This window comes from Polyodon spathula, unplaced genomic scaffold (genome assembly GCF_017654505.1).
Source record: "Polyodon spathula isolate WHYD16114869_AA unplaced genomic scaffold, ASM1765450v1 scaffolds_1289, whole genome shotgun sequence".
In the NCBI taxonomy this organism is placed as follows: Eukaryota; Metazoa; Chordata; class Actinopteri; order Acipenseriformes; family Polyodontidae; genus Polyodon; species Polyodon spathula.
The window spans coordinates 1-25000 of record NW_024472772.1 but is presented as its reverse complement, the minus strand read 5'-3'; the positions used below and the strand labels follow the sequence as shown (position 1 = coordinate 25000).

At 43.8% G+C, this 25000-nt stretch overlaps 1 protein-coding gene across 1 annotated transcript; it reads left to right on the top strand.

The window, feature by feature from the left end:
- The first annotated feature begins 151 nt into the window (after positions 1-151).
- On the top strand, positions 152-24657 carry igsf9ba (immunoglobulin superfamily, member 9Ba). The gene is made up of 14 exons (XM_041242431.1): positions 152-217; positions 2602-2719; positions 4909-5050; positions 7017-7162; positions 9815-9957; positions 10132-10272; positions 11250-11366; positions 11925-12075; positions 14681-14804; positions 21681-21856; positions 22624-22850; positions 23704-23788; positions 24141-24302; positions 24548-24657. The coding sequence occupies exons 1-14, from the start codon at positions 152-154 to the stop codon at positions 24595-24597; spliced, it is 1848 nt and encodes a 615-aa protein (XP_041098365.1). The 3' UTR covers positions 24598-24657.
- The last annotated feature ends 343 nt before the right edge of the window (positions 24658-25000 follow it).

The window sequence follows — 25000 nt, the reverse complement described above, 5'->3', positions numbered from 1 at the left end:
AAAAGCAAAAAAAAAAAAATTAATTTAACACTGTCGCCCAACCGAGGCCCTTTGGCAATGCACAGATCCACCCGGTCGCGTGGTGCTGCTCCATTCTAGTAAGTAAATGGCTCCTCAGATCTATAGCATGCAGGGCTCCTGACTGCAGTACATGATCTCCAGCACGCCCGAGGGAGAAGGGCTCGTGAGTGGCACTCGTAGCCCCGTGGTCAACCAAGTAGGCCTGGCTACAATCAATAGATCACATTCCAACATGTTTGTTAAGGATCCCTGATTCTGACTTGCACCTGTCAGCACGTTCCCAGGAGCGGCAGGACGGGAAAACTGCAAACGCAGGGAGCTTTCCGACACAGTGTACACCACAGCAGTATGTGCGATAAATAAAACCGAAGGGAGAAATACGTTCAATTAAAAGTCTGGTCTCATGACTTAGAAATTGCTCATCTGTGAAATGTTAGTGCATGTAAAAGGGACCTCGATGAAATTGTGTTATAGTAGATTGGGATAAATAGCTGCTCAGTACAGTGTAGCGCTACACCTGTACTGCTTAGCTGAGTCTTGCACACCTCCTGTACAAATGCCTTGGAGTGCTTCCTGTGCTAACAAGGGTTTGCATGCAGTGCTGATAAAAAGAAGAGGCTTAAAGAGTTGGGAAGAGGGAGAGAAGACTAGACGGTTTGTAGCCTCGGGCAAGTGGAAGCACCACATGATAAGATTGACCTGATAGCAAACAACACAAGTGCATTTAAGGTTAACCGTTCTCTAGCAGTCTGCTCTGATTGCGTGAAGCCTACAGCCGAGGTAAATAACATGAGATAAAGCTGGTAACACAGTAGCTTCCCCATCTTTGTTTATATACGGTAAAGAACTGTTCAGTAGCAGCATGCCGACCACTGCTTTTAAAAGCACTGCGTTGTTTTGTGATATTTTTTTTTTTTGTGTTCAACCCAGCAGGCACTTGCTTCAGTGTTATTTAATAAGTGTAACGTGCACATGCTGCCGGTGAATTAAACATCATTGATGTATTTAAGTTAGAGAGAGAGAAAATCCAATATATGAAAAACATGCATCAAAAGGAAGTTAATGGATGGGTGTTGCTGTGGGCGCAGAATAAAAAACGAGGCACTAGGTTATTTTTGACACTTAAGAAGTGAATAATTGAAGGGGGTAATTCATTGTCATCGGAGCGTCAGTTCAAGTTCCACTGGAATCTGGAATCAAGTTTGCTGGCATGTTGATGATAAATACAGCCTAGTAATAAATAAGGGACGGGAGTGATCACAGCAGATTAAAAAAGTAAGTATTAAGATCAAGCATAAACACAACCAGGAACCATCAGAGTTAAAATCCCAGCAGACTGTACCCGAGGTCTGACACCCAGAGATGAGAAGGGAAGCAGTGGGGTCAGAAAGCAGCGTCACAGAACCTGGTCTCCTTGAAAACAACAGCCAGCGCGCTATGCATTAGCTGCGGGGTGCCCTTCTAAAGCACAGTCTGCTATGAGAGTACAGGGATCCCACAGGGCTTATTGATCGGAACGTCGCTCTTATATTTCCAGCATGCACATTTGCACATTAACTTGGAGGAGTTGACAGGCGATGTTAAAGGAGTGTGAGCACGTTGCTGTGCATGCACACGTTGGTCAATGTGTGTTAACAGAATACTGCTTGAAATATGAATTAATGTCATGAAATACATCCTGTTGCACAGGGTGTCAGTTGAGTCAGGCTTCACAGGCAGTGTCATGTATTGATGCCGGTAAAGACATTCTCTGCTAGATCGGAGTTTGTTTGTTTAAAGACGTTTCACACCTAGAAGAAATAGAGAGATGACCAATATTAACAATTATGTTGATGATGCCTGACTTAAGGGAAACGCTGCACTGGTAACACAAATATGAGGGCTAACGCTTGCGATCCCTCACACTGCAGCTTTCTGTTATTATTATCATTGTTATATTTGTTATAGATTATGTCTGAAGCAGGCCTAACAGCTTAATATTACTAACTGTTATTTTTCACAGCACTAGAGCTGGTAAGACTATGTGAACACACTGCAGGAATCATCCTAGGCCTTCTATGCATTATGCATGCAGGCACAGTATGTATGGGAATTTGATTCGGTGTTTAACTGTTTAGCATGCCTTTTGATAACACATTCCGGATGTCAGTTTGTGCTGCAGACGACTTCAATAGGATTATCCAGTAATACCTTGTGAGGGATCTTCTAAGTGCACCTCAGTAAAGGTTATATATTATTTATCTCTAAATACCTGATCTTTTTTTTTTTTTTCCTCTCCTGAGCTTATGAGTGCGTTATATACAGCACATGGCTTTTCCTTAACTAGCTTTTGTTGTCATTTGAATGGTTTTTCTTCTTGAAAGAACACTCCTATCAATGCTGGGTCAGTTAACCCTTTCAGTCCAGGCAGGGCCTCAAGGTACCAGCGTCTGTTAGCACAAGCTGTCGGAAAAGCCTGTCGGTCTCAGGTACTGTATAAACACATGTAAAAAAAAAATTGCCTTGTCCTGTATGCTTGACAAAAATAATTGAGGATTGAAAGGGTTAAAAGTTCCTCCCCCCTCCCCCTTTCTCCTCTAGGTGAGTGACGGGAGTCTCACGGTCCTGTCAATCAGCCGGGAGGACAGAGGAGCCTATACCTGCCGAGCCTACAGCATCCAGGGAGAGGCTGTGCACACCACACGCCTGCTGGTGCAAGGTGATTCATCTTTACATTACACGCCTACCGGCTCATTGCTGTACTGAACATGAGGGCTTGGCAGTCCAGATCCCAATCTATATAGAGTGCCGTTTGGGTCCTTCTAATCCCTGGTGGACAGGTGTCTACATCAGAGAAGTCATCATCACTGTTGCTGCTAATGGGAAGTCAATATGCAGACAGAAATACTGCCTCAATCCCTATCTGGCTGGTTTCTCCAGGGACAAGCTCTGTAGAGCAGCACAAGAATAATAGCACTGTATTATTTATTAAACAAGTGTATGTGACATCAGAAAGAGAATCAGCCACCCTGCCAGCCTCCCATGGTGTGTAAAACAAACCAGAGGGCACAGCTGGAAATGAAGAGGAGGTAGACTTAGCTCAGGGAGAAGGAGACACTTCTTCACACAGTGGTCATGCTGTTGAGGCAGAAACACTTGGAGCCTTTTAGACCTGGCATGACAACGTTCTGAGCTCAATCAGCTCTACCAGGGCCCGGGCGAGCTCTGATGGGCCAGATGGCTTCCTCCCGTTGAGGAAACTCTCTTTTTATGTCTGTATAAACGTTCAGTGGCTCATTAATGGAAATTTCTTATTTCAATCCTGTGAGGGTTGTCAGCTTGATAAAGAATACGTTATTTTCAGTCAATGCCCTTTTAAAATATGCTGCATTGAGGGTATAAATGGTTAGGGCAGGTTTTGTTTTGAGCCACTCTGGCAGTGCCAACCCAATTCGGCTCTCATGCCGTGAGCTGCTTCTTTGCATTTCCTTATCTGAGGGGGCTCTAGAGATGCGTGGGCATTCACTCTCTTAGATTAAATATTGAACCACTGTTTCATGCACAATTAGTCAAAGGCAGGGAAAGATCGAGGGCTTGATTAAAATCCGGGCCGCTGCATGAGGAATCAGCCCGTAGGTAAACTCGTGAAAGGGAAACTAGCAGCGACCTAATCCTCAAAGAGGATTCTACACACCGGCACTTTCATCTTGGAGAGAGGGCAAGAAATGGACAGCGGCCTCACTCTAATGACATTCGTACGTGATTGTTTTACTTTCGTACGTGATTGTTCATTGTTTATCTGGTATATTGTTTGGGGGCTAGGTGGCACAGCGGCACTATGTCTTTTCATAGTTAGTAACCCAGGTTTGAATCTACTTGAATAACATACAATGTACTTGGTCTGTTCTTATCATGTATGTAAAATCATTTAAAATCTTAAACTAACACAATTTGGATCTCCTTGCTGTTTAAACATTTTTATTTATATACAAAGAACACAATATTTCTAAGAATACAGTATTTGTAACAGATGGGTATAACCAACACAGCCAAAAGTAAATCATGTTAACGAGCAATCTGTTTTCTTTCTATATTCAGATGGAAACTTCCTATCGCAATGGACGAGCACTTCATGTTTTCTTTAAACTAAAGACTGTCAGCAGTAGACCCAGAATTATAATGTTCAGTGAAAACACACATAAATGATGCTGTCAAACTGCAAAAGAAAGAGAAGGAAATCTGTAACACGCTGCCAATGGGGATGAACCTTGTTAAACAAACCATTGATTTATGTGTTGCCTGGAGGTAGCTTTCCATTAAAAACAGTGAATACACAGCAGTGAGATCAGTGTTTATCAATCACGTCTTATTACTGAGTCTCTGTCGATGTAATTCACCGTCCACACCTCTGCATTAACTATGGACTTTCTCTTTGCACTGGCTGTCTTAAAAACTTGTATCCACACACACACACATAGACTTACAGCTCCAGTAGGCAGCCGAGCTACAACTAATAAATTATTAGGGAGCTCATAAAACTGATGTACTGTTCTGTTACTACCACAGAAGCATTGTTTTATCTATCGGTAAAGGGATGCTGTGGTTTTAAAAAGCAAGTCACGTGAAAATGATATGATATATTTAAATTTTATATATGCGTCTTGCAAACATGCTCTCGAAATTAATCACCAGGAGGCGACGAATGAAACAGAAAATGACTCAAAGCAAATGTATAAAGATATGAGATATATTTAACAATGAGGACATTGAGAAAGATTTGTAGTAAAAATGTGTGTCATTGAATTTATTAAGTTTCTTTTGGTATTTCTAAATCTAGCACTGTTGAGAGTTAGGAGTCATATATTCAAAGTAGGAGCGTAACCGTTTTTCATTTCTTTTTCCACGCAGGGCCACCATTTATCGTGTCACCTCCTGAGAACATAACCGTAAACATATCCCAGGATGCACTGTTCACCTGTCAAGCAGAGGCGTATCCCGGCAACCTGACCTACACCTGGTTCTGGGAGGAAAATAACGTCTTCTTTAAGAAGTAAAGTTATTATCTGTTTCATCAAAGCAATGTCTTGCTTACCCCCCTCTCCAAGATAAGAATAGGGACCTAAATGCTGAACAGGCTTCAGATACAAAATAGACTTGGCCTGCTGATAACATTTAGCTACCAGGGGCACTGTGTGCTAAATCCCAGTCCGAGACCCCTGACAGGACATATATGAACGCTCCTGACAGGCTTCGCCAGTATTTCCATAACGGATTGAGCACTTCAGCATCTGCCATGCTAACAGTCATGCTCCATCTGTTTCAGGCTAAGCATAAGAACAGCCACCAGTACAGTAAAAGCACATAGTACCTTTTACAAAGGAAGTGTAGCGACTCACTAACAGCCATAGCCAGTGCCTAACAGAATTTACAGAAGATTAAAGCCCACGGACGTCGCATATCCTATCCAATGAAACAGGATTCCCCCAGCCAGCTTTTTACAGAACATGGATAATAACTGCTAGATTGCTTCAAGGCAACCAATCAAATAATGTCACTTGTAAGGTATGACCCACCCTATTGCATTATAATATGCATGATAATCGCAGTAGTTTACATAGCTTTAAGGAAACATGAAATACATCTATGCATGCAAACTCCCTGCTCTTCTTACTGAATTATAATTCCCTAGAAAGAGAAGAAAAAAGACACCTTTCATGACTTTCAAAGCAGTGTGGTGCAAGCTTTTGCTACAGTACATGCAGTATGGGACAGCTGTGGCTATTGAACTAAAGACCACAAGGTAACTATGTCAAGCCTAGATGGTTTTGATTCTGTTGGGAATTATGTGGCCATTCTATCAGTGAGATAAGGAACCAGGGGTAACAATGGTGTTATGGGTTTAAGTATACAGGACATATCGACCAGCTGAGCCATGAAGGACAATGTGCCCCTAATCCACCTAGTGGACACTAGTGTTACAGCAAACCGACATGTTTAAGAGCTGTGACCCAGGCCACTCTGTCTGTGGTTTTATTCTCCTGGCTGGACAGATCCACGCTCGTGTGTATCGCGTGTGGGACAGGTTGCTTTCTCCTGACGTGAATCTTCTGTGACACCGCGCTTGTGGCATCACACGCTTCAGTGCCGCTGATTATCCAAATTATAGCCTGGAGGCGCAGATCGCCCTCTCGTGCTCGTTTTACAGCGGAGTGAATCTGGAGAAAAGCTGGTGAACCGCTGTGTTGCACAGAGATGGCTGTTGAACCACTGCTGCCTCCGGGGGGTGATTGATCGCTGCAGACTCCTTGCATGTTACCTGTCCAACCCTCTTCTTCGCGTCAGATCTAACAGGAAGAGCTTGTGGTTTAATTGCACTGTGTGGAGTTGACAACATATCGAAATGGGGGTGGGGGTCTGTGAAGCAAGCTCCTGTAAAGAAACAAGAAGTCGTGTTGTGGTAATCGAAATGTATGAAGAATACATCATTGGATTCCATAGCACATGGGTTCCATGACTAAGAATAGTCATGCTGCTTCGCTGCTGTACAATCAGTTCAAACACTTAACAGCTCAATGGTCTTTTTTTAAAATATTTTTTTCATGAGCATTATTTTTTTTTTTTTTTTTTACTGAAACATTTTCTTCAGTTGATCAAGGTACCTACTGCCCTCTAGTGTCAAGTGTTTACACAACCACTAAACTGCTGCTTCAGTCTGCCTGCAAGGGATACATTTACAGTAGTTTCCCTGTCAATTATTGTTTTTTGCATTACAACATAAAATTAGAGGGCACAGTTGTGCGTATCTTTTGTGAAACAGAGAATGTTAGAAGGACCCTTGCAGCAAAGTTATGTCAGTTTAAGACTGAGTCTCATGCACATATGTACTATAGGACTTGAATTCTCAGTTTAGCTTGGAGAAGCGGAGAACTAACTAACGAAGAGGCAGCAGGTGTGAATGAACGTCCTCATTGCAAACCCAGTTTCATTTAATCTTTCCTCTCTCCTTGTTCCGCCAGTGACTTAAAGCTCAGAGTGCGGATCCTGATTGACGGGACCCTCATCATCTTCCGGGTGAAGCCAGAGGATGCTGGGAAATACACCTGCATTCCTAGCAACAGTCTGGGCCACTCACCCTCTGCTTCTGCACACCTGACAATAGAGTGTGAGTACCGGACAGGCCACACGGCTTGGGATAATAATCTGGGACTGTGCCTATTTCATTACGAAGCTGCACACACATGGTCAGGTCCATCCAGCAAGGCGGTCAGAAGCTTCAGACGCTTTCATACAACCAAACAGCCAAAGCAAAACTATACAGTGTACAGTATGGGCGTCTGTGCTTTTGAGGCTTTCTGAAAAAGATATACAGTAATCCATAAAAAGACAAAGAGTTCAGTTTGTTTAAATTTGACTTTTCTTTAGTGCAAACGGTTGTCTAATTTAATTTCAAAGTGTATTTCTTTTTTGATTTGCCCGTTGAGGACGACGGTCCTAGAGCAACTGAGGACTGAGATCACTTGCATTTATGCACCCCTGCCCTTCCATCTTAGATCAAAAGACTTTGCAACTGTGTGTGGAGATCACTGTAGCGCGCCTGCAACACATCTAGTCAGCACAGGAATTCAAAGCAAGGCTGCTGTTGCTGCTGCTGTTTTTTTTTTTTCCTCTCCGAAAACCCAAATCGAGGGGCACCTTAGGGAAGCGGCCCTCCAGTTTAGCAAGAGGAAGACGTCAGCAGGGGCATCCCACACCCCCCGTGGGGAGACACGATGTCCTAATTCAGCAAGAGGAGGAGGAGAAGGAAGAAGCGCCGCGCTCACCAGCAAGAAAAAAAATCAGTCCAGTAATTCCATCATCAGATGGAAGCGTTGTGTGTAAATAAAGCTTATTAGCAGCGGCTGTGGCTCTGGAAGTGATAGCTGTGGCAAGCAGTTTTGCTCAGAGAGTGTGATTTCAATATTGTGTTCATCGGGAGCTCAGACATTAGCAGCACCGTCAGAGTCGGAGAGGAGAGCCAGGCTTGGCAGCCGTCCAGACTCGGCCCTTTGAGCCAGAGTGCCCCAAAAGACTTGCTCTGTTTACCGCGTTTAATGCTGCACGCTCCTCAGAACCCCTGGAGCGCCGGCATGCCAGTTGAGATGATGTACAGTGGTGTTTAATATGATCCCGAAACAGAAATGATAGAAATGTCATTGCCACCTTGTGTAAACCAGGCCCTGGTTCATGTAATACACTAAGCTGGGCTGCGTGAATGGTTTGAATGGCTGTTAAATGTAGATCTGCCTCAGTTAAGCATTCAAGATCAGCACACAACTCTAATACAAGTAAGCTGGTGATAACAGTATGTAAGAATGTAGTGCTTGACAGGGCACCTGAAACATGGGGTGCATCTGTCTCCAGAGCACGGCTCCTTATCCCCTAAACACCAGCTCTTTAGTTTGCTGTCTCACACTCCAGTGGAGGGGGCTGGTGTGATACCACCCACTAACATTCTCGACAGCCAGGTTTAAAATGAGCCGCACACAAATAAATATGCTCCAGTCTCTTTCCAGTCCTCCATAAGGGGGCGGCAGTTTGGAACAAGCACGGCTGCCTGTCTGCCAACTGTTCCCAGGGTGCAGCGCGTTTCGTACGCTGCCAAGCTGCATGCTGTCGACTTTGTCCTTTTACCCATGAACAGCATATTCTGTAAAGGTCATTAATATTGTTGTGACGTTGTCTGAAATCGTTGGGAAACTGAGCCTTCCATTTCAGTAGCTAATGCAGGTGCGTGTCCTCCCATCTGCTTTGGGAGATATGAAGGATGAGTTATTGCATTGGAATTGGTTTCAAGATATGATCGTTTAATAGCTCCTACAGTATGTAGAACCACAGGCTAGTGAATATGATAAATAACGTTACTGCTTATTGAAGTGGTGCCAGATGCCAAAGATTATGCAAATATAATACTTTTCTTTTTTAATTAACTTCCTGTTCCGTTAAATCATTCTTCAATCAGCAGATGCATATAAAAAACATACTTATTAATCCAAGCAAATGTACCTAATTAGGCCTGCATTCTTCATGGGAAGATAATTATCTACCATTTGTCCGGTACTTTGAGCTGTGAAAAGGGATTTTAAACTGTATTGTGTTATTAAGGGTGTAGTCAGATCATATACTTTTCCTTTAAGCTCTGTTTGCCCAGAAACTATTTCAAATTTGCTTTAAGTCCTTCGGCATTATGCAAATTTCTTAAAAGAATGATATGCTTGTCATTAAGCTTGTGAAACAAGTGCTCACAGGTGTACATGTCCATGAACTGATGTAAGCTGGAGGTTCATGCAAGTATGGTTGTCTGATGCATTTTTTCAGGTTTCAGCGCTGGGTTTGCCAATATGGTATTTGCTTCATTGTTTTCAGTCTGCTTGTGGGACTTCTAGGAAGTTTATTATTTAAAAAGCAATTCACAGCAAGGAAATTGTCTATGTTCTTTCAGGGTGGTGGCGCATTGGAAATATCATGTGTCTCGGACACTTGCCCTGAAGTCATGTTTGATATAGCCAGGTGAAAAATGTTACAGCTTTGTAGCTCCTGGTTTGTCTTTCAGTAAACACTGGTCCACGTCCTAAAATACCACAACATCGGGTATTATTCCAGGGCAGCTCCCTCCAGTGATTCAGAAATCCACTAAATCTGGAAAGGGTATATAAAATATATACTGTGATATGATCATTGCAAAATCACAGCTCTTGTCAAGGTCGTTCTAAACCTCAGGCTGGTTCTCGCTGCGGACCCCTGACCAAGTCTCTCTCTTTTGATTTGTCCTGCCCAGATCCTGCCCGGGTTGTGAACATGCCACCTGTCATCTACGTCCCCATCGCAATGCCCGGATTCATCCGCTGCCCAGCAGACGCCAACCCACCAGTGACATCGGTCAAGTGGAACAAAGACGGGCGTCCGCTGAGAATCGAGAAGGCAAGTGTGGATCGCCTGTTAGGAGCACCGTTTTCTTCCTCGAAGATCCTTGCTGCAGTTTCAAACTAGAAACATTTGACGAAATTACAAATACAGCATTTAGTGTCTCCAGTCTGGGACCACCTGCTTCTGCTTCTCCCAGTCAAAATAACCTTCACCTTTCTCCCCTTCCAGTACCGTGGCTGGAGCCAGCTGGCAGACGGGACGATCCGAGTGGAGGAGGTGACTGAAGAATCTCTCGGCACTTACACCTGCGTGCCTTACAACAGCCTGGGTACTATGGGGCAGTCGCCCCCTGCCCGACTGGTGCTAAAGGTAGTGTCTGCTTTTTACATTGTCTAAATATCTCTTTGTAAGGGTAGTGGTAGATTTGGCCAGGGCATGGTGTAATCTATCAAGCCCAGAATTCTGACCAGCACATCGCAGCCCAGGCTGGTACAAACAATTATTTTTTCATTAGGAGTCAAGACACAGGCTTTTTGCATGACTGACTTAAATTAGAAAGAAGTTTTGATAATTCAGCTACTTTAGTAGAGCTGCGAAATCACAGTTCCTTAATACAAAACTAATTAAAAAAAAAAAAGCTAATTAACTTGCTTTCCAAGCAGCTTTTGAAACCAGGGCCAATGCAATCAGCACTAGAGGGGTGGTTGAGCTGCACAGCTAGAGGCTTGAATCGATTGCTTCCACACCAGGGTCCACTCAACCATACAGGGGCAGCTAGCATCGCAAATACTGCTTCTCTCTTCCAGGGCTCTGATCTGGTCAGAAAGGCTTCTGCTTGTAAAAACACCTTCACCTGTGTTAGAGCTGAAGGAATTAGTAATGGAGCCATCTCTAATAGCCTGCCTGGTTCCAGTCTCTGAGTGAATGAACTCAATTAGAGTGGCTCCTGCTTAGAGCTGTCGGCGTTACCCCCCCAGCAGTGGTCTGACAGATAGAGACGGGGCATACTTTGTATAATGGAGTCGGATCGAGTAACACTGATTACTAATAGCGAGCAGCAGAAGTGAGGGAGATAATGTCCAGCAGAGAATAAAGTAAAATGAAGACTGGTCTTTAGAGATAGCGGGAATTGCATAGGACACTTTTATAACTCTTAAAGTGAACTGCATGAATTGAGTTCTGATGGCGTGAATCGAATGGGCAACATTGTTTGGACGGCAGAGAATAAATGTATCAAAATCGCTGAACCGGTATGCTGCAGTATAATTTCAGGAACCGTTTCTAATTCTAACTTGGTCTCTTGGTGCTAAACCAGACTTGCCTGTCCGTGTTCCTTCTGTTTGCAGGATCCCCCTTACTTCACGGTGCTACCCGGCTGGGAATACAGGCAGGAGTCTGGGAGAGAGCTGGTGATCCCCTGTGCTTCTGCCGGAGATCCATTTCCAGCTATCGCATGGAGGAAGGTAAGGGATAAGAGCTTTGCTGATCCTTGAAGCATCTAGGCTACCGATACTATCTGAAGATAGGTAGGAGAGGAAACTTTGCAAGTGATGATTTCAATTCAGATGTGATCTCTGCTGTAAACTCGTGACCAAATCTCCTCTGCATAAGAACACAGGCTGACGCCACCTGCCGGACAATAACAGCTTACTGAAATGAATTAAAATGACCTGCTTTCAGATTTGAATTAATGATGGTACTCATGGTAGATTTTGATGGTAGATGCAGCACTTGCATTCCCAGTATATTATGTTTACCACAGCATGCTTTCCTAATGGCAGAAGAGTTCAGGGTCAATTCCTGTTTTTTTCAATTCCAATTCCTTTTTTAAATCAATTCTCAGTTCCAATTCCTTTTGAAGGAACTGGAACTGGAATTTAGATTTTGAGAGTTTAGATCACTGAGGTGTTGGAATTGAAAACCAGGAGTTGATCCCAACCCTGAAGGCCAGTGCAATGTGACCCGTGAGACCTGCGTGTCAGCACACAGTCCCCTGCTCACCCATGCTGTCTCTTGTGAAGGTAGGGAAGCCCAGCAGAAGCAAGCACAACGTCCTTCCGAGTGGCAGCTTACAGTTCAAATCCCTCAGCAAAGAGGATCATGGGGAATGGGAGTGTGTCGCCACCAACGTCGTCACGAGCATCACTGCCAGCACTCATCTTCTGGTAATCGGTACGGGCTGCCTTTACCATCCTCTTTTTAAACGGCATGGACAGTGCAACTTTTGCCTTTGCAAAAAAAAATAAAATAAAATGCAATTACAATGAAAGGGCTTAACTGTCTTTCTCCAACGTTAGCTAAGAGACGCGGAGCTGAAGCCACTGTACATTCTGCTCTGTGTTATCTGGCAAAGCAGCTATTTATTCCTGCAGAAGTTACAGCATTGGAGGCTCTCAAAATGTATCCCTGCCTCCCATTTGAAAAGATAAGATAAGGCTTGGGTACAATGGCTGCTCTCTGTGTACCGACGCTGGGCTCTCTGATGTTAAAGTGCCAGTTCTGAAATTGGTTTGCTTTCCAGAGTTATCAGCTCACTGTTATTAGCTGGTGGTCCACCTGATCCAGTGGTCACCTTGCTATAATGGGATGTGTTCAGTAGTGCTGTCAAGATCTCGCCTCGCTGTAATTTGGAGGTTCACCGATTGTTACCTCCTCAGGTTATCTGCTTTCTCTCGTAAAATCTCATGAGTATGAAGAGTAGCTAGAAGTCGATTGCCCCAGAAAGAGTCCTCGCTTTGTGATGTGTCTTGAATATTTGCTTACTTCATTGGAAGTCCTGACCGCTGCATCAGTATCTGCCCACCCCGCTGCCGTCACAGGCTCTAACCCCCAGGGGTGAGATGAGATTGAAAGCTCTTTCACTGCTTGTGGAAATGAGACGGACTCTCAGCTTGGCTGGGGGAGTGAGTGAGCGCACCGTTAGCGCACAGCCTTCTCCCTGTTGCATATGTATTTCTATTCTCAGGTGAGTAACGGTAATGCCTTCAGCTGCCATTCGCGATTCTATTTAAAGATTTTCCTCTCTGAAAAACGTTGACCCCCAGGCGCCTTGTTGTGAGATAAACGTACCATCGCCATCAGCGGCTCATTAAGCCCGTCTCCCGGCAGCCTCACGGGTCATTAAATTGTCTCTGTCAAGGCAGGCAGTTTGTTCACTAACTTGACGCGTGTTTGATGGGCCAGTGGCAGGCAGATCAGCTTTAATGATGACATTTGAAAATGACCTTTTGTGGCTTTTAAAATTATGCAGGCAATTAAATCCAAGTTCATTGTGGCCACTGAAAGTAAGGACTCTGCACCAGTTCGAGTCTGCCATTCAAGTCCAAATAGCCATTTATAAATGGATAAACCTGCATCCAATATGCCCCTGATAATATAATTTATTTACATCCCTCTGTTTTTCCTACAGTTTATTTTCTGCAGTACGTTTTCAAACCCCTGTTGTATGCACAGGTAACTTCCTCCGAAAATAGGAGCTGGAGAGATCGAGTTCTGCTAGACTAAATTCTCTCTGGGGCTGTCAAGAGTCCCAATTATTCAGTCTTGATCTGCTGCTGAGGAGTACGAACAGGATAGGACTCGGTTCACTTCCATGTCAGTCCCGATGGCACGTGGAAAGATTGCATTTTAAAGTCAAGCTCCGAAGTTAGGTAGACAACTGTTTCAGCTTACCTCTTCATCCATGCAACTCTATTATGCAACTTGAAGAGAATTTCTGCAAACAAAGATCTATGTAACAATGTGACAATAGTGAGGTCATATTGCAATTACACATCCTAAGTAAAGGGGTCCTTTTCATTAACTACAGAAGACTGCAATGATACCAAGACACACCATGTTGTTATGGAAACTCATTGTATTGAAATGAGTCGCATCACTCAATCTAGTAGCATGTAATTTGGTTTGGAGAGTTCTCCTGCTTAATTGTTACGAGTCTAATGATAGATCATATTCAATTTTAAAGCTTTGTTTTAAAGATCTGTTTTACATTGTAAAAATAATTAGCCCTTGTATAAAAACCTCAATTTCTTTTGCGATCAGTTTTATATAAGCATGTTCAGATATTAACCATACTGTAATTCCCCATGTAAAATGAAACTTCAATAAAAATAAATCAGACTCGTTTTATATTTGCTATACGCTACCCTAATACTGTGACGCATACTGTAATATTAATTCAGGTTGAAAACATTTCATTGAAAACTGGGCACTATGCAAACACCAACTGACTTACCATGATAGCAGTCATGCAAGGATGCATGACGCTTGTCTAGAACGGTCATTTTCATTTACAGTCAGGCTGGACTGAAGCTTAGCCACACCCAGCCGTTCCTTTCCCCGTTATCACAACAGTAAAACTGCAGCTTAGCTCTGATATGAAGCAGGAATGGGAATTTGACCCCGTTGATGGAATGAAACCAGAGCCCCATGCGTCATGCTTTTTGCTGGTATTCTCAGTGTCAGTTTTTTAAATGTCTTGCTGAGGGAATGGGGTGTGAAGCTACGAAGTGTGGAGGAGACATAGGAAAGGGCGCAGAAGGGTTTTCATTGTAATATCACGCTTGAGCAAAGCTTGCCTGTCCTCCCACCTCACACAACCCCGGCTCCGAGAACAACCTTCCCAGGGCAGTGAAGTGTGTGTGTGTGTGTGTGTGTGTGTGTGTGTGTGTGTGTGTGTGTGTGTGTGTGTGTGTGTGTGTGGTCAAAGTGCGTCCAATCAAATGACTTCTTCACTCGTCACTCTTTTCTAATGACGCTCTTTTTGATTGGTTTCCAGGCACAAGCCCTCACGCCCCAGCCAATGTGCGCGTGACGGCCTCGACTAACTCTGCCAACGTGTCCTGGGACCCCGGCTACGATGGCGGATTCGAGCAGACATTCTCAGTCTGGTACGGCCCTGTGTGAGTCATCCCAGCATGCTTTGCTTTCTGCTTCTTTCCTAACCACTAACCAACTCTATCCTGCTTCTCTAAGGCTGCATCATGGGGAGGCGGTAGGGAGGGGTACTTTTTAATAATACTGTAGTACCGTGGTCTAGTGTGTTTATAGACAAGTTGCTTGAGGAATTGCGGTCTGACTCTAATGCAATCCCAATATGAGTTTTTCCCACTACCCAGGTGGCAGTTCTGTTTTTGGGGGGATGAAACACAGCCGTGCAATAGCTCAGCCTCTCCCTCTCTCTCCTTCCCTTTCACACGCTTAGCTCTATCTTGGCAGCGCTTTATTTATTAGATTTATACTCGCAGTAGGCACAACCAGGTACTGAGTTGACTACCAGAACTAATTCGCCAATGTATTTGCTCGAGTACAGTTCATAGTTGTGCAGGACAGACAACAACAGTATAATGGCTCAGATAGTTTTCAATATTTGCGGTGCACCTATAAGCAAAACACGTGCCCACGCGTATCAAGGGCTGTTAAAATATAGGGTTAGGAAATGATATTATAAACCCTCATATGCAGTATGTTCTTTTTTCCCCTCAAGTGTCAGCGTAATTCTCCTCTTATACACATCGCACGATTTTACAGTATATAAAAAAAATGTGAGGTAGGTGAGGGATTTGGATAATTAATTAACGACAGATTAATCAAATATTTGTGCAATTACAAAGGGCGTCACGGTGGCGCAGTGGATAGCTCTGCTGCCTCACAGCTCCAGGGTCCTGGGTTCGATTCCGTTCTCAGGGGTCTGTCTGTGTGGAGTTTGCATGTTGCAAGGATTAAGCAATTACAGATAATGGGTGGATTTGTGCAATTACAGTATTGTGTGATTAGTGGTTATTTTAATTTTTTAAAAAAGGTAATTTTAGCTATAATAATAGTAGATGTTTGAGCCCAACAATAATCTCCACCAGTAATCAACATGCTGGAAATGATGTTTAGTGCATTAGAAAGTTTTCGCTGAGGATGGGCAGTTGTCCAATTTGCTCTGCATTTAAATGATGCATGTGAGTGGGATTGATTAGGTGTTTGTAGAAATCAGCTTGAGCAAACAGCTGGGACTGGTTTTCAAGTAGACATTCAAGTAGCAGCTATGTACCATGCAGGACAATGACACTTCACTGAATGAAGCTAAATGAGATCGTTAGGCAGTGTGGCGACCTGCTGGCTGGTCTTTCCTGAAGCTTTAAATAATTACCTTTTTCAAAGCTTGGCTGTTTTAGAAGTTGCTGTATGGAAAATAAAAACTGTAACCAACCTGCAGTGGAAAGCTGTTAGACTGTTGAGCAATATGCACGGTACTGTACTGACTATCTGTCAGCTGTTTCAGCACAATGATCTTAAAGATTAATGCAGTTCTGTTGGATTATAAGAACAAGCTAGAGGCTGCTTGTGTTTCTACTGTCTCTCCAATGCAACTGCAGCTTTTACTCACAGGATCCACGTGGAGTACATCATTGTAGGACGTGAAGCTGCCAGCTTGCACTCTTCATATAAAGACACTGTCGTGCAATGCAGTGTCTTGTGGGCAGGCACTTTAATGGATATTTCCTCTGAAGAGCACGTAGAGTCAACTATCCAATAGCTTAAATAGTTTTCCATTTCCCATGTTATCAGCTTGTGTTTGTTGTACCAACCTTGTCCTTGTATTTATCTGTTTGTTTTCATTGTTTGTTTTTATTGTCCTAGTCTGAATAATTACCACAGATGAGGGTCGCTGTTGATGGCTGCTTTTTGCCACTGAGCCTGAACTGATTATAAGTTGCCTCAGCTGTCATTTTAATTGCTTATTTAAATTCCCCTTACTGTTCTGTGTGTGTGTGTGTGTGTGCGCGTGTTTGTAATCATTCTTGTAATCAGTTTTGAGTAACGGCATGATGTTTATTTTTCTCTTGGTATCATTGTCACATGATTTGAGTGGATGGAGGAAGGCTGTTCAGTCCTGGGCAGGTTTAGAGAAAAATGATGACTCAATATTTGAGAAACAGAGCTTTGCTACACTCTGAATGATTATCCATAAAATAGTAGGGGAACCCCATTTCTCAGGACACACGCGTCCTCTCTCATTAACCCTCCCATGGTTACCATCAGTCCTTCTGTTTTTTGCAGCTATAGGGGGTTCTAAATGAGCTTGTTAAGATTCTCTCACCCAGTGAAGCAAAGCAGAGAGCGAAACTTCTTTGCCTTGAATGTTGCTCTGATAATACTTTACAGTACGCATCATCTGACGATTTTTCAAAGCGCACTGTTTTGACAGCAAGCAAACATTGTTCCCCTGTTTTGCACTTCTGCCGTTTCTGCTAGCTGTGTCTGAATAAGAGGGCCGTTATGAATGAGCGGTAAGTGATGACTGATTACTGAAGTCTTTTAACAGTGGCAGCTGTTAGGAGTCTAGCAGTGTGATCCAGAAATCCATTTCAGGTTTTAGTAGTAAATGGCCCTGCGTTTTTTTCAAGGTGTTTGAAGGTCTGCTAAATTGCCTTTCGTCACAATTCACCATAGCGATTCAAGCCCAACAAAGTCTGACAATATATCCATACTTTCTGTTACAAATACAATCTGCATTTTAGGATTATATGGGGGTTTAGCAGCATTCCCAGGGATTTGCCTCTTAAAGAACTTGTTCCAGATTAGAAACAACAGCCTCGCTTCAGTGCCCGTCTAGAGCTTGTTCTAATGATTGAAACTGAAGCATGCCAGTCTGCTGGCACCCTGCCCTCTGTCTGACTGAGGATCGACTGCGTGTGCATTGTCTGTGCCAGCAGGAGGTAGATTTTCAAGCCCTGTACGGTAGATCAACCCTGATTCACTGTGGCAGTGATTAAAACCAGTCAAGTTTGTGTGCTGTACTTTTTTTTTTACTTGACTATCTCTTCCACTCCCTGGCTTCTTACCTCCTGTGCACAACCCCCATTTCAGCTTTTTCCCTGACTTGCCCCTAATTTGTTGTCTTTCTACTATCCAGCCATTCTGTGCACTGGTCTGGCTGACATTAAGAAAACAATGCTGACAGTTTTTTCTACTGGACCACACTGCCTCCCAGTCCCTCTGCTCCACTTACCAGAGCCACACCTTCTCAGCTATACCCTCCAGGCAACACTGCTTCCCAGTCCCTCATCTCTAAACACTAAGCCACGTTGCCCCCAAAGTCCATCCAGCTACTAGAGTCACAGCCTCACAGATCCCACCACTGGGCTATATTGCCACCCACTCCCTCAGCTTTAGCCTCAGGTCTGCATGGCATCCTTTTAGCTCAAACCTCAAGGTTGCACTGGCTTCCAGACCCTCAGCAATGATATCTAACCCTTCTTGTTCCCCTACATGGTTGCTCCTGAACAGCTTGTTCCCTTTGTACTTGACTGTGTGTGCTGCTCCCTGCTCGGGGTGGTGTGTGTTCAGGAAAGGTGACAGTAACCTTGCACACAGTAAACCTAATTTGAAGGGCAGGCAGCGGCAGTGGCTGGTGGAGCATTGATTGAGAAGGCAGCTCACGTAATGACTTCGAGAATCACTCTGGCTGCAGAGGACATTGTCTGTATTCAAAGAGAGTCCATCGCTGGTGGATTAAGACGAACTAGCGCTCTAATCTCAAGGTCCTTGAGTGGAGCGTGCGCAACAAACCCCCCCTTCTGTTTCGGTTTATTCTCATTCTCCCTGGATGATACGAGCCCTCTGTGGGGCTGGAAGAGGCAACAATTCATCCGCTTCAGATAAAAAGTCAAAAGGAGAAAACAAAAGGTAGAACCGGCCCCTATCAGCCTCTTCAGTGCTGCATCTCTGTGTGGGGAGTGAGGTTGTCAAGGTGATCGCTGGTTGTGAAACATACAGAAATGGCACCTCTGGAAAGCAACACCAGCGATTATAATGCTTCCCGTTTTCTTAGTTCATGTCTCACTTAATAGCAATCCTGTTAGATCTCATCCATTCAACATGAGAATCATGCACGCAGAAATTATAGTTTTCATCCATCTCCCCTGATGCCCTTTCATTTGCTTTCATGAGATGAAAAGCTCCCTGGTTATGTGTCTATGAATAAGGAGAAACAATAGGAGTCCTCCGCGGGTGGAAGCCATGCATCCCGTATTCATTTATATGAAATCCTAACTATCCTCTTACTCCCAAACTCATTCTCTGCCCGTAAATGATCCTAATTTATAAGCCGCTGTTCTTGTTCGTTGTTAGCAGAGTTAATAAGCGTGGAAGCGTGGTGGATGTGTCCTTTAACACTACCAAGCACAGCATTGATTTCTAAAATCAATTTTAAAGATGCTAAACTTCAGGTCCTTGTTTTCCTTGGTGACTTCCCCTGTCAGTTTGGTTGAATACATTCCCCAAGCAGAACAATTAGCAGAGCACAGCACATTTGGAACTAATATTGCACAGTGGTTTTTGGTACCATGATACTGCAGTGAATTAGCAGCGTGTTGTCTCATACAGTTACCCATAGTGCAGAACCATTGCATTGCCATTGAAGGCCTTTTGGTAAAGGCTGGTGATATAAAGATATATAAAGGCTGGCTTTATAAAGAGCTTTAGTGTTGTCTGTGGATTTCGTCTGGCAGTCTTTCATGGACGGTTATCGCGCTCAGTCTCTCTTGTCATTTCGGTGTATGTTGGTATTTTTATTATATGCATGGCGGGTTTTTGGTGCACGCATTCTAGATTCTGATTAGGGTTCGATTTATCAATGAAAATCTAACATGCTTTTAAAGTAGTGTGAGGACTGCTTACTCTAGTTTTGCTTGATTTTGTAAAAGAGTTTTTCCTCTTTAAAAAAAATAAATAAATAATTCATTAAGGACTGGAGGTAGCTCCTTACATTGTAATGAACAGTGATGTAAAGAAAATGATGTAAGATATAGCTAGCAAGTTTGTGTTTGGTATGCCGCTGCAGTCTATGTACTGTATGTGTAAATGTACAGTACTCTGTGTATACCGCATACATGTTTTGTGTTTACAGTATTTGCATATTCAGGGGCTGAACAAAAAACTAAAAGCACCTGCCATACCACTGTCATTAGGGTGTAGGGCCACCAGTTTGCAGCTTCCTGAAACGTGAGTACTTCTGTGCAGTCTTGGATATGGCAAAACCAGCCAACCGAGAGCCTACTGCCAGGTTTGCTGTCGTGCCTGAAAATAAACTGACTTGCAACAAGGAGATGCAGCTTTTACACATCACATTGCATTGCTAATTAACCAGGCATGTGAGGGATAGCCAACTGACACACAAAATAAACTGTGTGCTTCTTTGTTTTTCCAGCCCCTAGTGCTTTCAATAACATATTAATTCTTGCTGGGATCATGGGAGGGTGCTGCATTACCAGACATCAGATAACAAATTGTCATATCATCACGCACGACATACTGTACCCAGACTGGCATGCCATGCACATCATCGACACAGGAATGCAAAGGAATGTCACTCATAAAAATAAAAAAAAAGCCTTGCTAACTGCACTCGCTGTAAAAGCACAGCTGTAGCGAAATGCATTGCGCTCATGAAATGAGTGCTCTCAGGTGTCAGGTGTTGTTAACTCTTAACCTGCTGGATTCAACTACTGGCATCTGTCCAGAAGGCTGGTTGGATAATGTCTCTGTGCAGCTTTGCACATCCCCAACTAAAACGCCACTGACGTTTGCAGACGGAAATGACACGGATTTAAGTTTTAGATGATTTGTAACCCTATTAATGTAGTCTTACTTTACAGAAGGCACACAAGTCTATCAGGTGTATTCACCTGATGTAAACAGTGAAAGATTTTAATACACCAGGTGCCAATAAAATCATTCAAAAAGGACACTTCAATGACAACTAAGAGCTGTAACTTATATTATAGAGGGCATTTCTGTCTGTTACAACACGACGTCAGAGAGCGGTTTTACTATTGATTTGAAAAGTAGTTGCATTCACATTGATCTTGTTAACATTTGTCTTGGTATTTCCAAGTCCTGCTTCCTCCATGGAATGTAATCCAGCACAGCTGGTTGCCAAGCAACCTAAAACCGCAGTTGACTGAAAGCTCCTCGGCTGAGGTGGAGAAGCCATTGCTTGGGTACTGTCATATACCCACATTAATCCAGTTTAAAAAACCAAATGCTGTCAAACGTAATTAATTACGAATCTACAGCAGCACAAGAAAGAGTTAACGCCACCTGGAAAAATCTACACTGTACTGCAGTATTGCCGAAAATAATATAGCAACTGTTATGTATGTTTGTAATTGAAGGGAACAGCGTTGTGTCACTGACCCGAATTCTGCCCCAATACTGTCGAAAGCGCCACAGGCAGGACTACCCCTAGGGTGAGGAGCTCAAGGGTGTGATTAAAAAAAAAAACAGGAGGTGGAGCTAACTTGAGGGATTTGAAATAAAAAACACCGTCTACAGGTCAACAAGACAAGTCGAGTGCTGAATCTATAGTGACTTCAGACGCCTAGGTGTGCAGTTCAGCCCTTGCGCACGGCAATGTAGTTTCTGCAGTACGGTAGAGCAGTGCTTCTCAAAGGCAGTAGCTAGAAACTCTAAAACAGTCCACATTTGTTTTTGTTTTTTTTCTTTTTTTGGTTTCAACTGGACCAATAGCGAGTCTCCTTGCGCATAAAAAGCCAGTGAGGACTGATTCTGTATCTTTTGTAGTTGTCCTGCTTAACGCTACATAAATAGAGAAGCTGCTTGTATAAAAAGAGGGCTTCAGTTCTAAAGAATCCCCTGTTGGAGCGTGCAGTTGAGAAGCACTGCAGGAGAGTGGTCTGTGTTTTATAACCGCGTGGGCCCAGCTCTGGATGAAGTGGTGGTCAGGTCTCCTGTGATGGTGTGCTTGCCTCTCTTCTGCACAGGGTGAAGAGGGCTCAGTTCGGGCCCCATGACTGGCTCTCCCTCCCCGTGCCTGGCAGTATGAGCTGGCTGCTGGTGGAGGGTCTGGAACCAGAGACAGCATACCAGTTCAGTGTTCTGGCTCAGAATAAACTGGGCACAGGGCCCTTCAGCGAGGTCGTCACTGTGAACACACGAGGTAGGTTGGGGAGGGAATCATCTTCCACCAGCAGGGCGTTTTGTCAGTAATGCTCAGGGTTGGGGTAAATTCCTGTTTTTCAATTCCAATTCCTTTTTAAAATCGATTCCTAATTCCAATCTCTAGTCCTTTTGAAGGATTTGGAATTGGAATTGATGTTTTAGAGACATAATCATCGTTGTTTAACTGCTTTCATTTGAAGCCAATTTAATTGACTAACTGTGTCTTCGGTTTAAGTAATGTGTTGCCACCGTGAGAAGCTCATTTGAACAGAATACTGCTAATTACAATTTTGCTCAGTGATGTGTTGGAACTGATTAAAAGAGAATGGGAATTGGTAATTGGGAATTGATTTTGAAAAGGAATTGGAAATAAAGATGGAATTGAAAAGGCAGGAATTGACCCCGACCCTGGTAATGTATTGAGACAATTATCCACTGGAATGAGGTAGAGCAGTGTGAACAGTATCTCATAATTAAAGCACCATACCCAGTGTATGGAACTATAGCAGAGTCTCTACAGGGTAGGAGTCATGCAGCAATGCTGTACCTAAACAGTTGTGGTTTAACTAGACACTCTTTCACAGTTGATGCAGTCTTAAACAACAGTGATTGTATAAAATCCTTTTGCCTTACACGATAGTGAAAGTCATACATACAAGTGTTATATCTGGACAGGCAGAGCCTGGTTTCCTGGAGTTTTCTTTGTACAGTAGAACCATGTAGCTCTTATACACAGAACTGCTTTTTTCTTTTTTTTTTTCTTAGTATTCCCTATTACTACCCCCGAACCCCTGGTGCTGCTTTCACCACCAAGGTGCCTAACAGCCAATCGGACACAGCAAGGAGTCCTGTTGACGTGGCTCCCTCCGGCCAATCACAGCTCTCCAATCGCGCGTTTCATCATGGAGTTCCGCCTGGGAGAGAGGTGGGACATCCTGGACGACGCCATCCCAGCAGGAGAGACAGAACTGTTAGCGAGAGACCTGGTCCAGGTAAAGGCAGCTCTCTCTATTCATTGATACAGGGCTAACTGTAGTGAAAGGAATGAATCCTGTACGTTAGCTTAGAGCTGAGCGCTATAAAGCCCTACCTGTCTGATCTGCAAATGGAGCCTGGATCTTTTGGTATAGAAAAGAACTCTGAATGTAACTCCGTTGTGTTAAATTACAAACACAGTTACACCAAACACCATTGGGAATGCTTCTTAGCCAGGTGTCAGTGTCGTTTGGGAGAAAATATTTCTGTATGCGCTGCGGCCCCCAGCAGGGGTCCCAGACCCCCTATTTGGGAAGCACTGTGTTAATATGTCCAGTATAGTGATTCTTGTAGCCACTCTGGACCTCCATTTCGGTGTCATTTGTAAACTGTTCTGGGACTTTCATATAAAGTTATGGATTTGTGTAGCACAGAACCAGCCTGTAGGTTCTCTGCAGACCTGTTCAGTGTGCCGTCACCAGACACAGTAATTATGAAGAGAACCTTGCACTGCCTTCAAAGTATAGTGTGTGATCCAGTGAATAACATGGTTGGTATATTGGCTGGGGGGGAAAAAAGGTCATCGTTTCAATAGAGCCAGTGGTCATTTGGGAGGAAGGAGAATCGGCTTGCTGAAGGTCAACAATATTTACAATTAAGCACGCCCGGAATGACCCAGACTGTATTATTTCGGTCTGGGTTGAAGATGTTTTTGTTTGTTTTTTAATCAAACGACATCCCCCTTTTCTTTTGTGATGTGCAGTGTACCGTAACTAAAGTGTTGTGCTATACCAGAGATTGAGGGTTAGTTTAGTGCATTCTCAATGACGCTGCACACAGCGGGAGCTGAATATGTGGTTGTTGTTCCAGGATTCCTGGTACGAGTTTCGGGTGCTGGCTGTGATGGACGACCTCATTAGTGAACCCAGTAACATTGTTGCAGTTTCCAGCACAGGTGAGAGACCGAGAGACAGACACACACATCTGGCAGGCTAGCACTGCACCTTAGTGACCAACTGCTGAAACTGGTTATTTTTCAGCATTAAAGCATTTACCTTATGTGCATGCAATAAGAACCAAGGATGGTCTCGTTTCCAATACAGTTTTACTATACAACTGAGCAGTTAGGATGCTCTGTCTTGTCTTGTCATATGGAGTTACCTGTTTTAGTATTTATTAGAGCTGTCTTTTGTCAAAGAACTTAAGGTTAATGCGTGTGAGTGACAAGCTGCTGCATCCAATTGGTGAGTCAGTGAACCTCTTGCAAAACGATTCTCACGTGCCGCATGTCTCCCCATCTCGCTCAGATCTGTTCCCTCCGCTGGAGGTGCCAGAGGAAGGGCTGGCGAGACCCGTGGTGGCTGGGATTGTTGCCACCATCTGTTTCCTGGCCTCGGCGATCCTGTTCAGCACCCTAGCGGCCTGCTTCGTCAACAAGCAGCGCAGACGCAAACTCAAGAGGAAACGAGGTAGGCGCGCCACGGCACGAGAGTGACCATTCCGAACACGGGACTGGCTTCCGTTGGCTACGTGACGGGGTGTGCCCTGTGAGGCGTTCGTTTCCCTCTTTGTCTGTGATGAGTGCAGTGCTTGTGAAAGGTTGAGAGCTGTGCAGACTAGTTCCAGTGCTTCTCACTGCTTTGGGATCCGTAGATGGGACCCTTGTTAATACAGGGTGTTGGGATGCCTGACTGCTTGTTCTTTCTTTTTTTAGACCCTCCCCTCTCAATAACGCACTGCAGAAAAAGCGTGGAAACGCCGTAAGTAATACAACGCAAACAGTTGGATTCTATTTCTTCATTTATTTTTTTGTGGTTCGCTTCTGTGCTTGTCTTGGAGAAGTCAGACACGGTGTATTGTATAACAAAAGTATAACCCTTTGGCATCAGTTGTTCAGTATTTTTCTATGGGGAAGTATTAAGGGTTCACAACATTAGCTGGTTTTGTGAGTCCACGTTCCTGCTTCAGAATCCAGTAACTGCTGGTTTTTGGAGCGAGTTTAGAATTTGAACATTATTATAGTTTCTTCATGATTTATTTAAAAAAGATTTATTTACCGATAATCTGACCGCAGTATTGTACAGTGAAGTATTCTAATACCAGCTTTACCAGTTCTGAGAAACACAGCTACACATTCTCTTGGACCATTAATCCCAGCAGAATATAA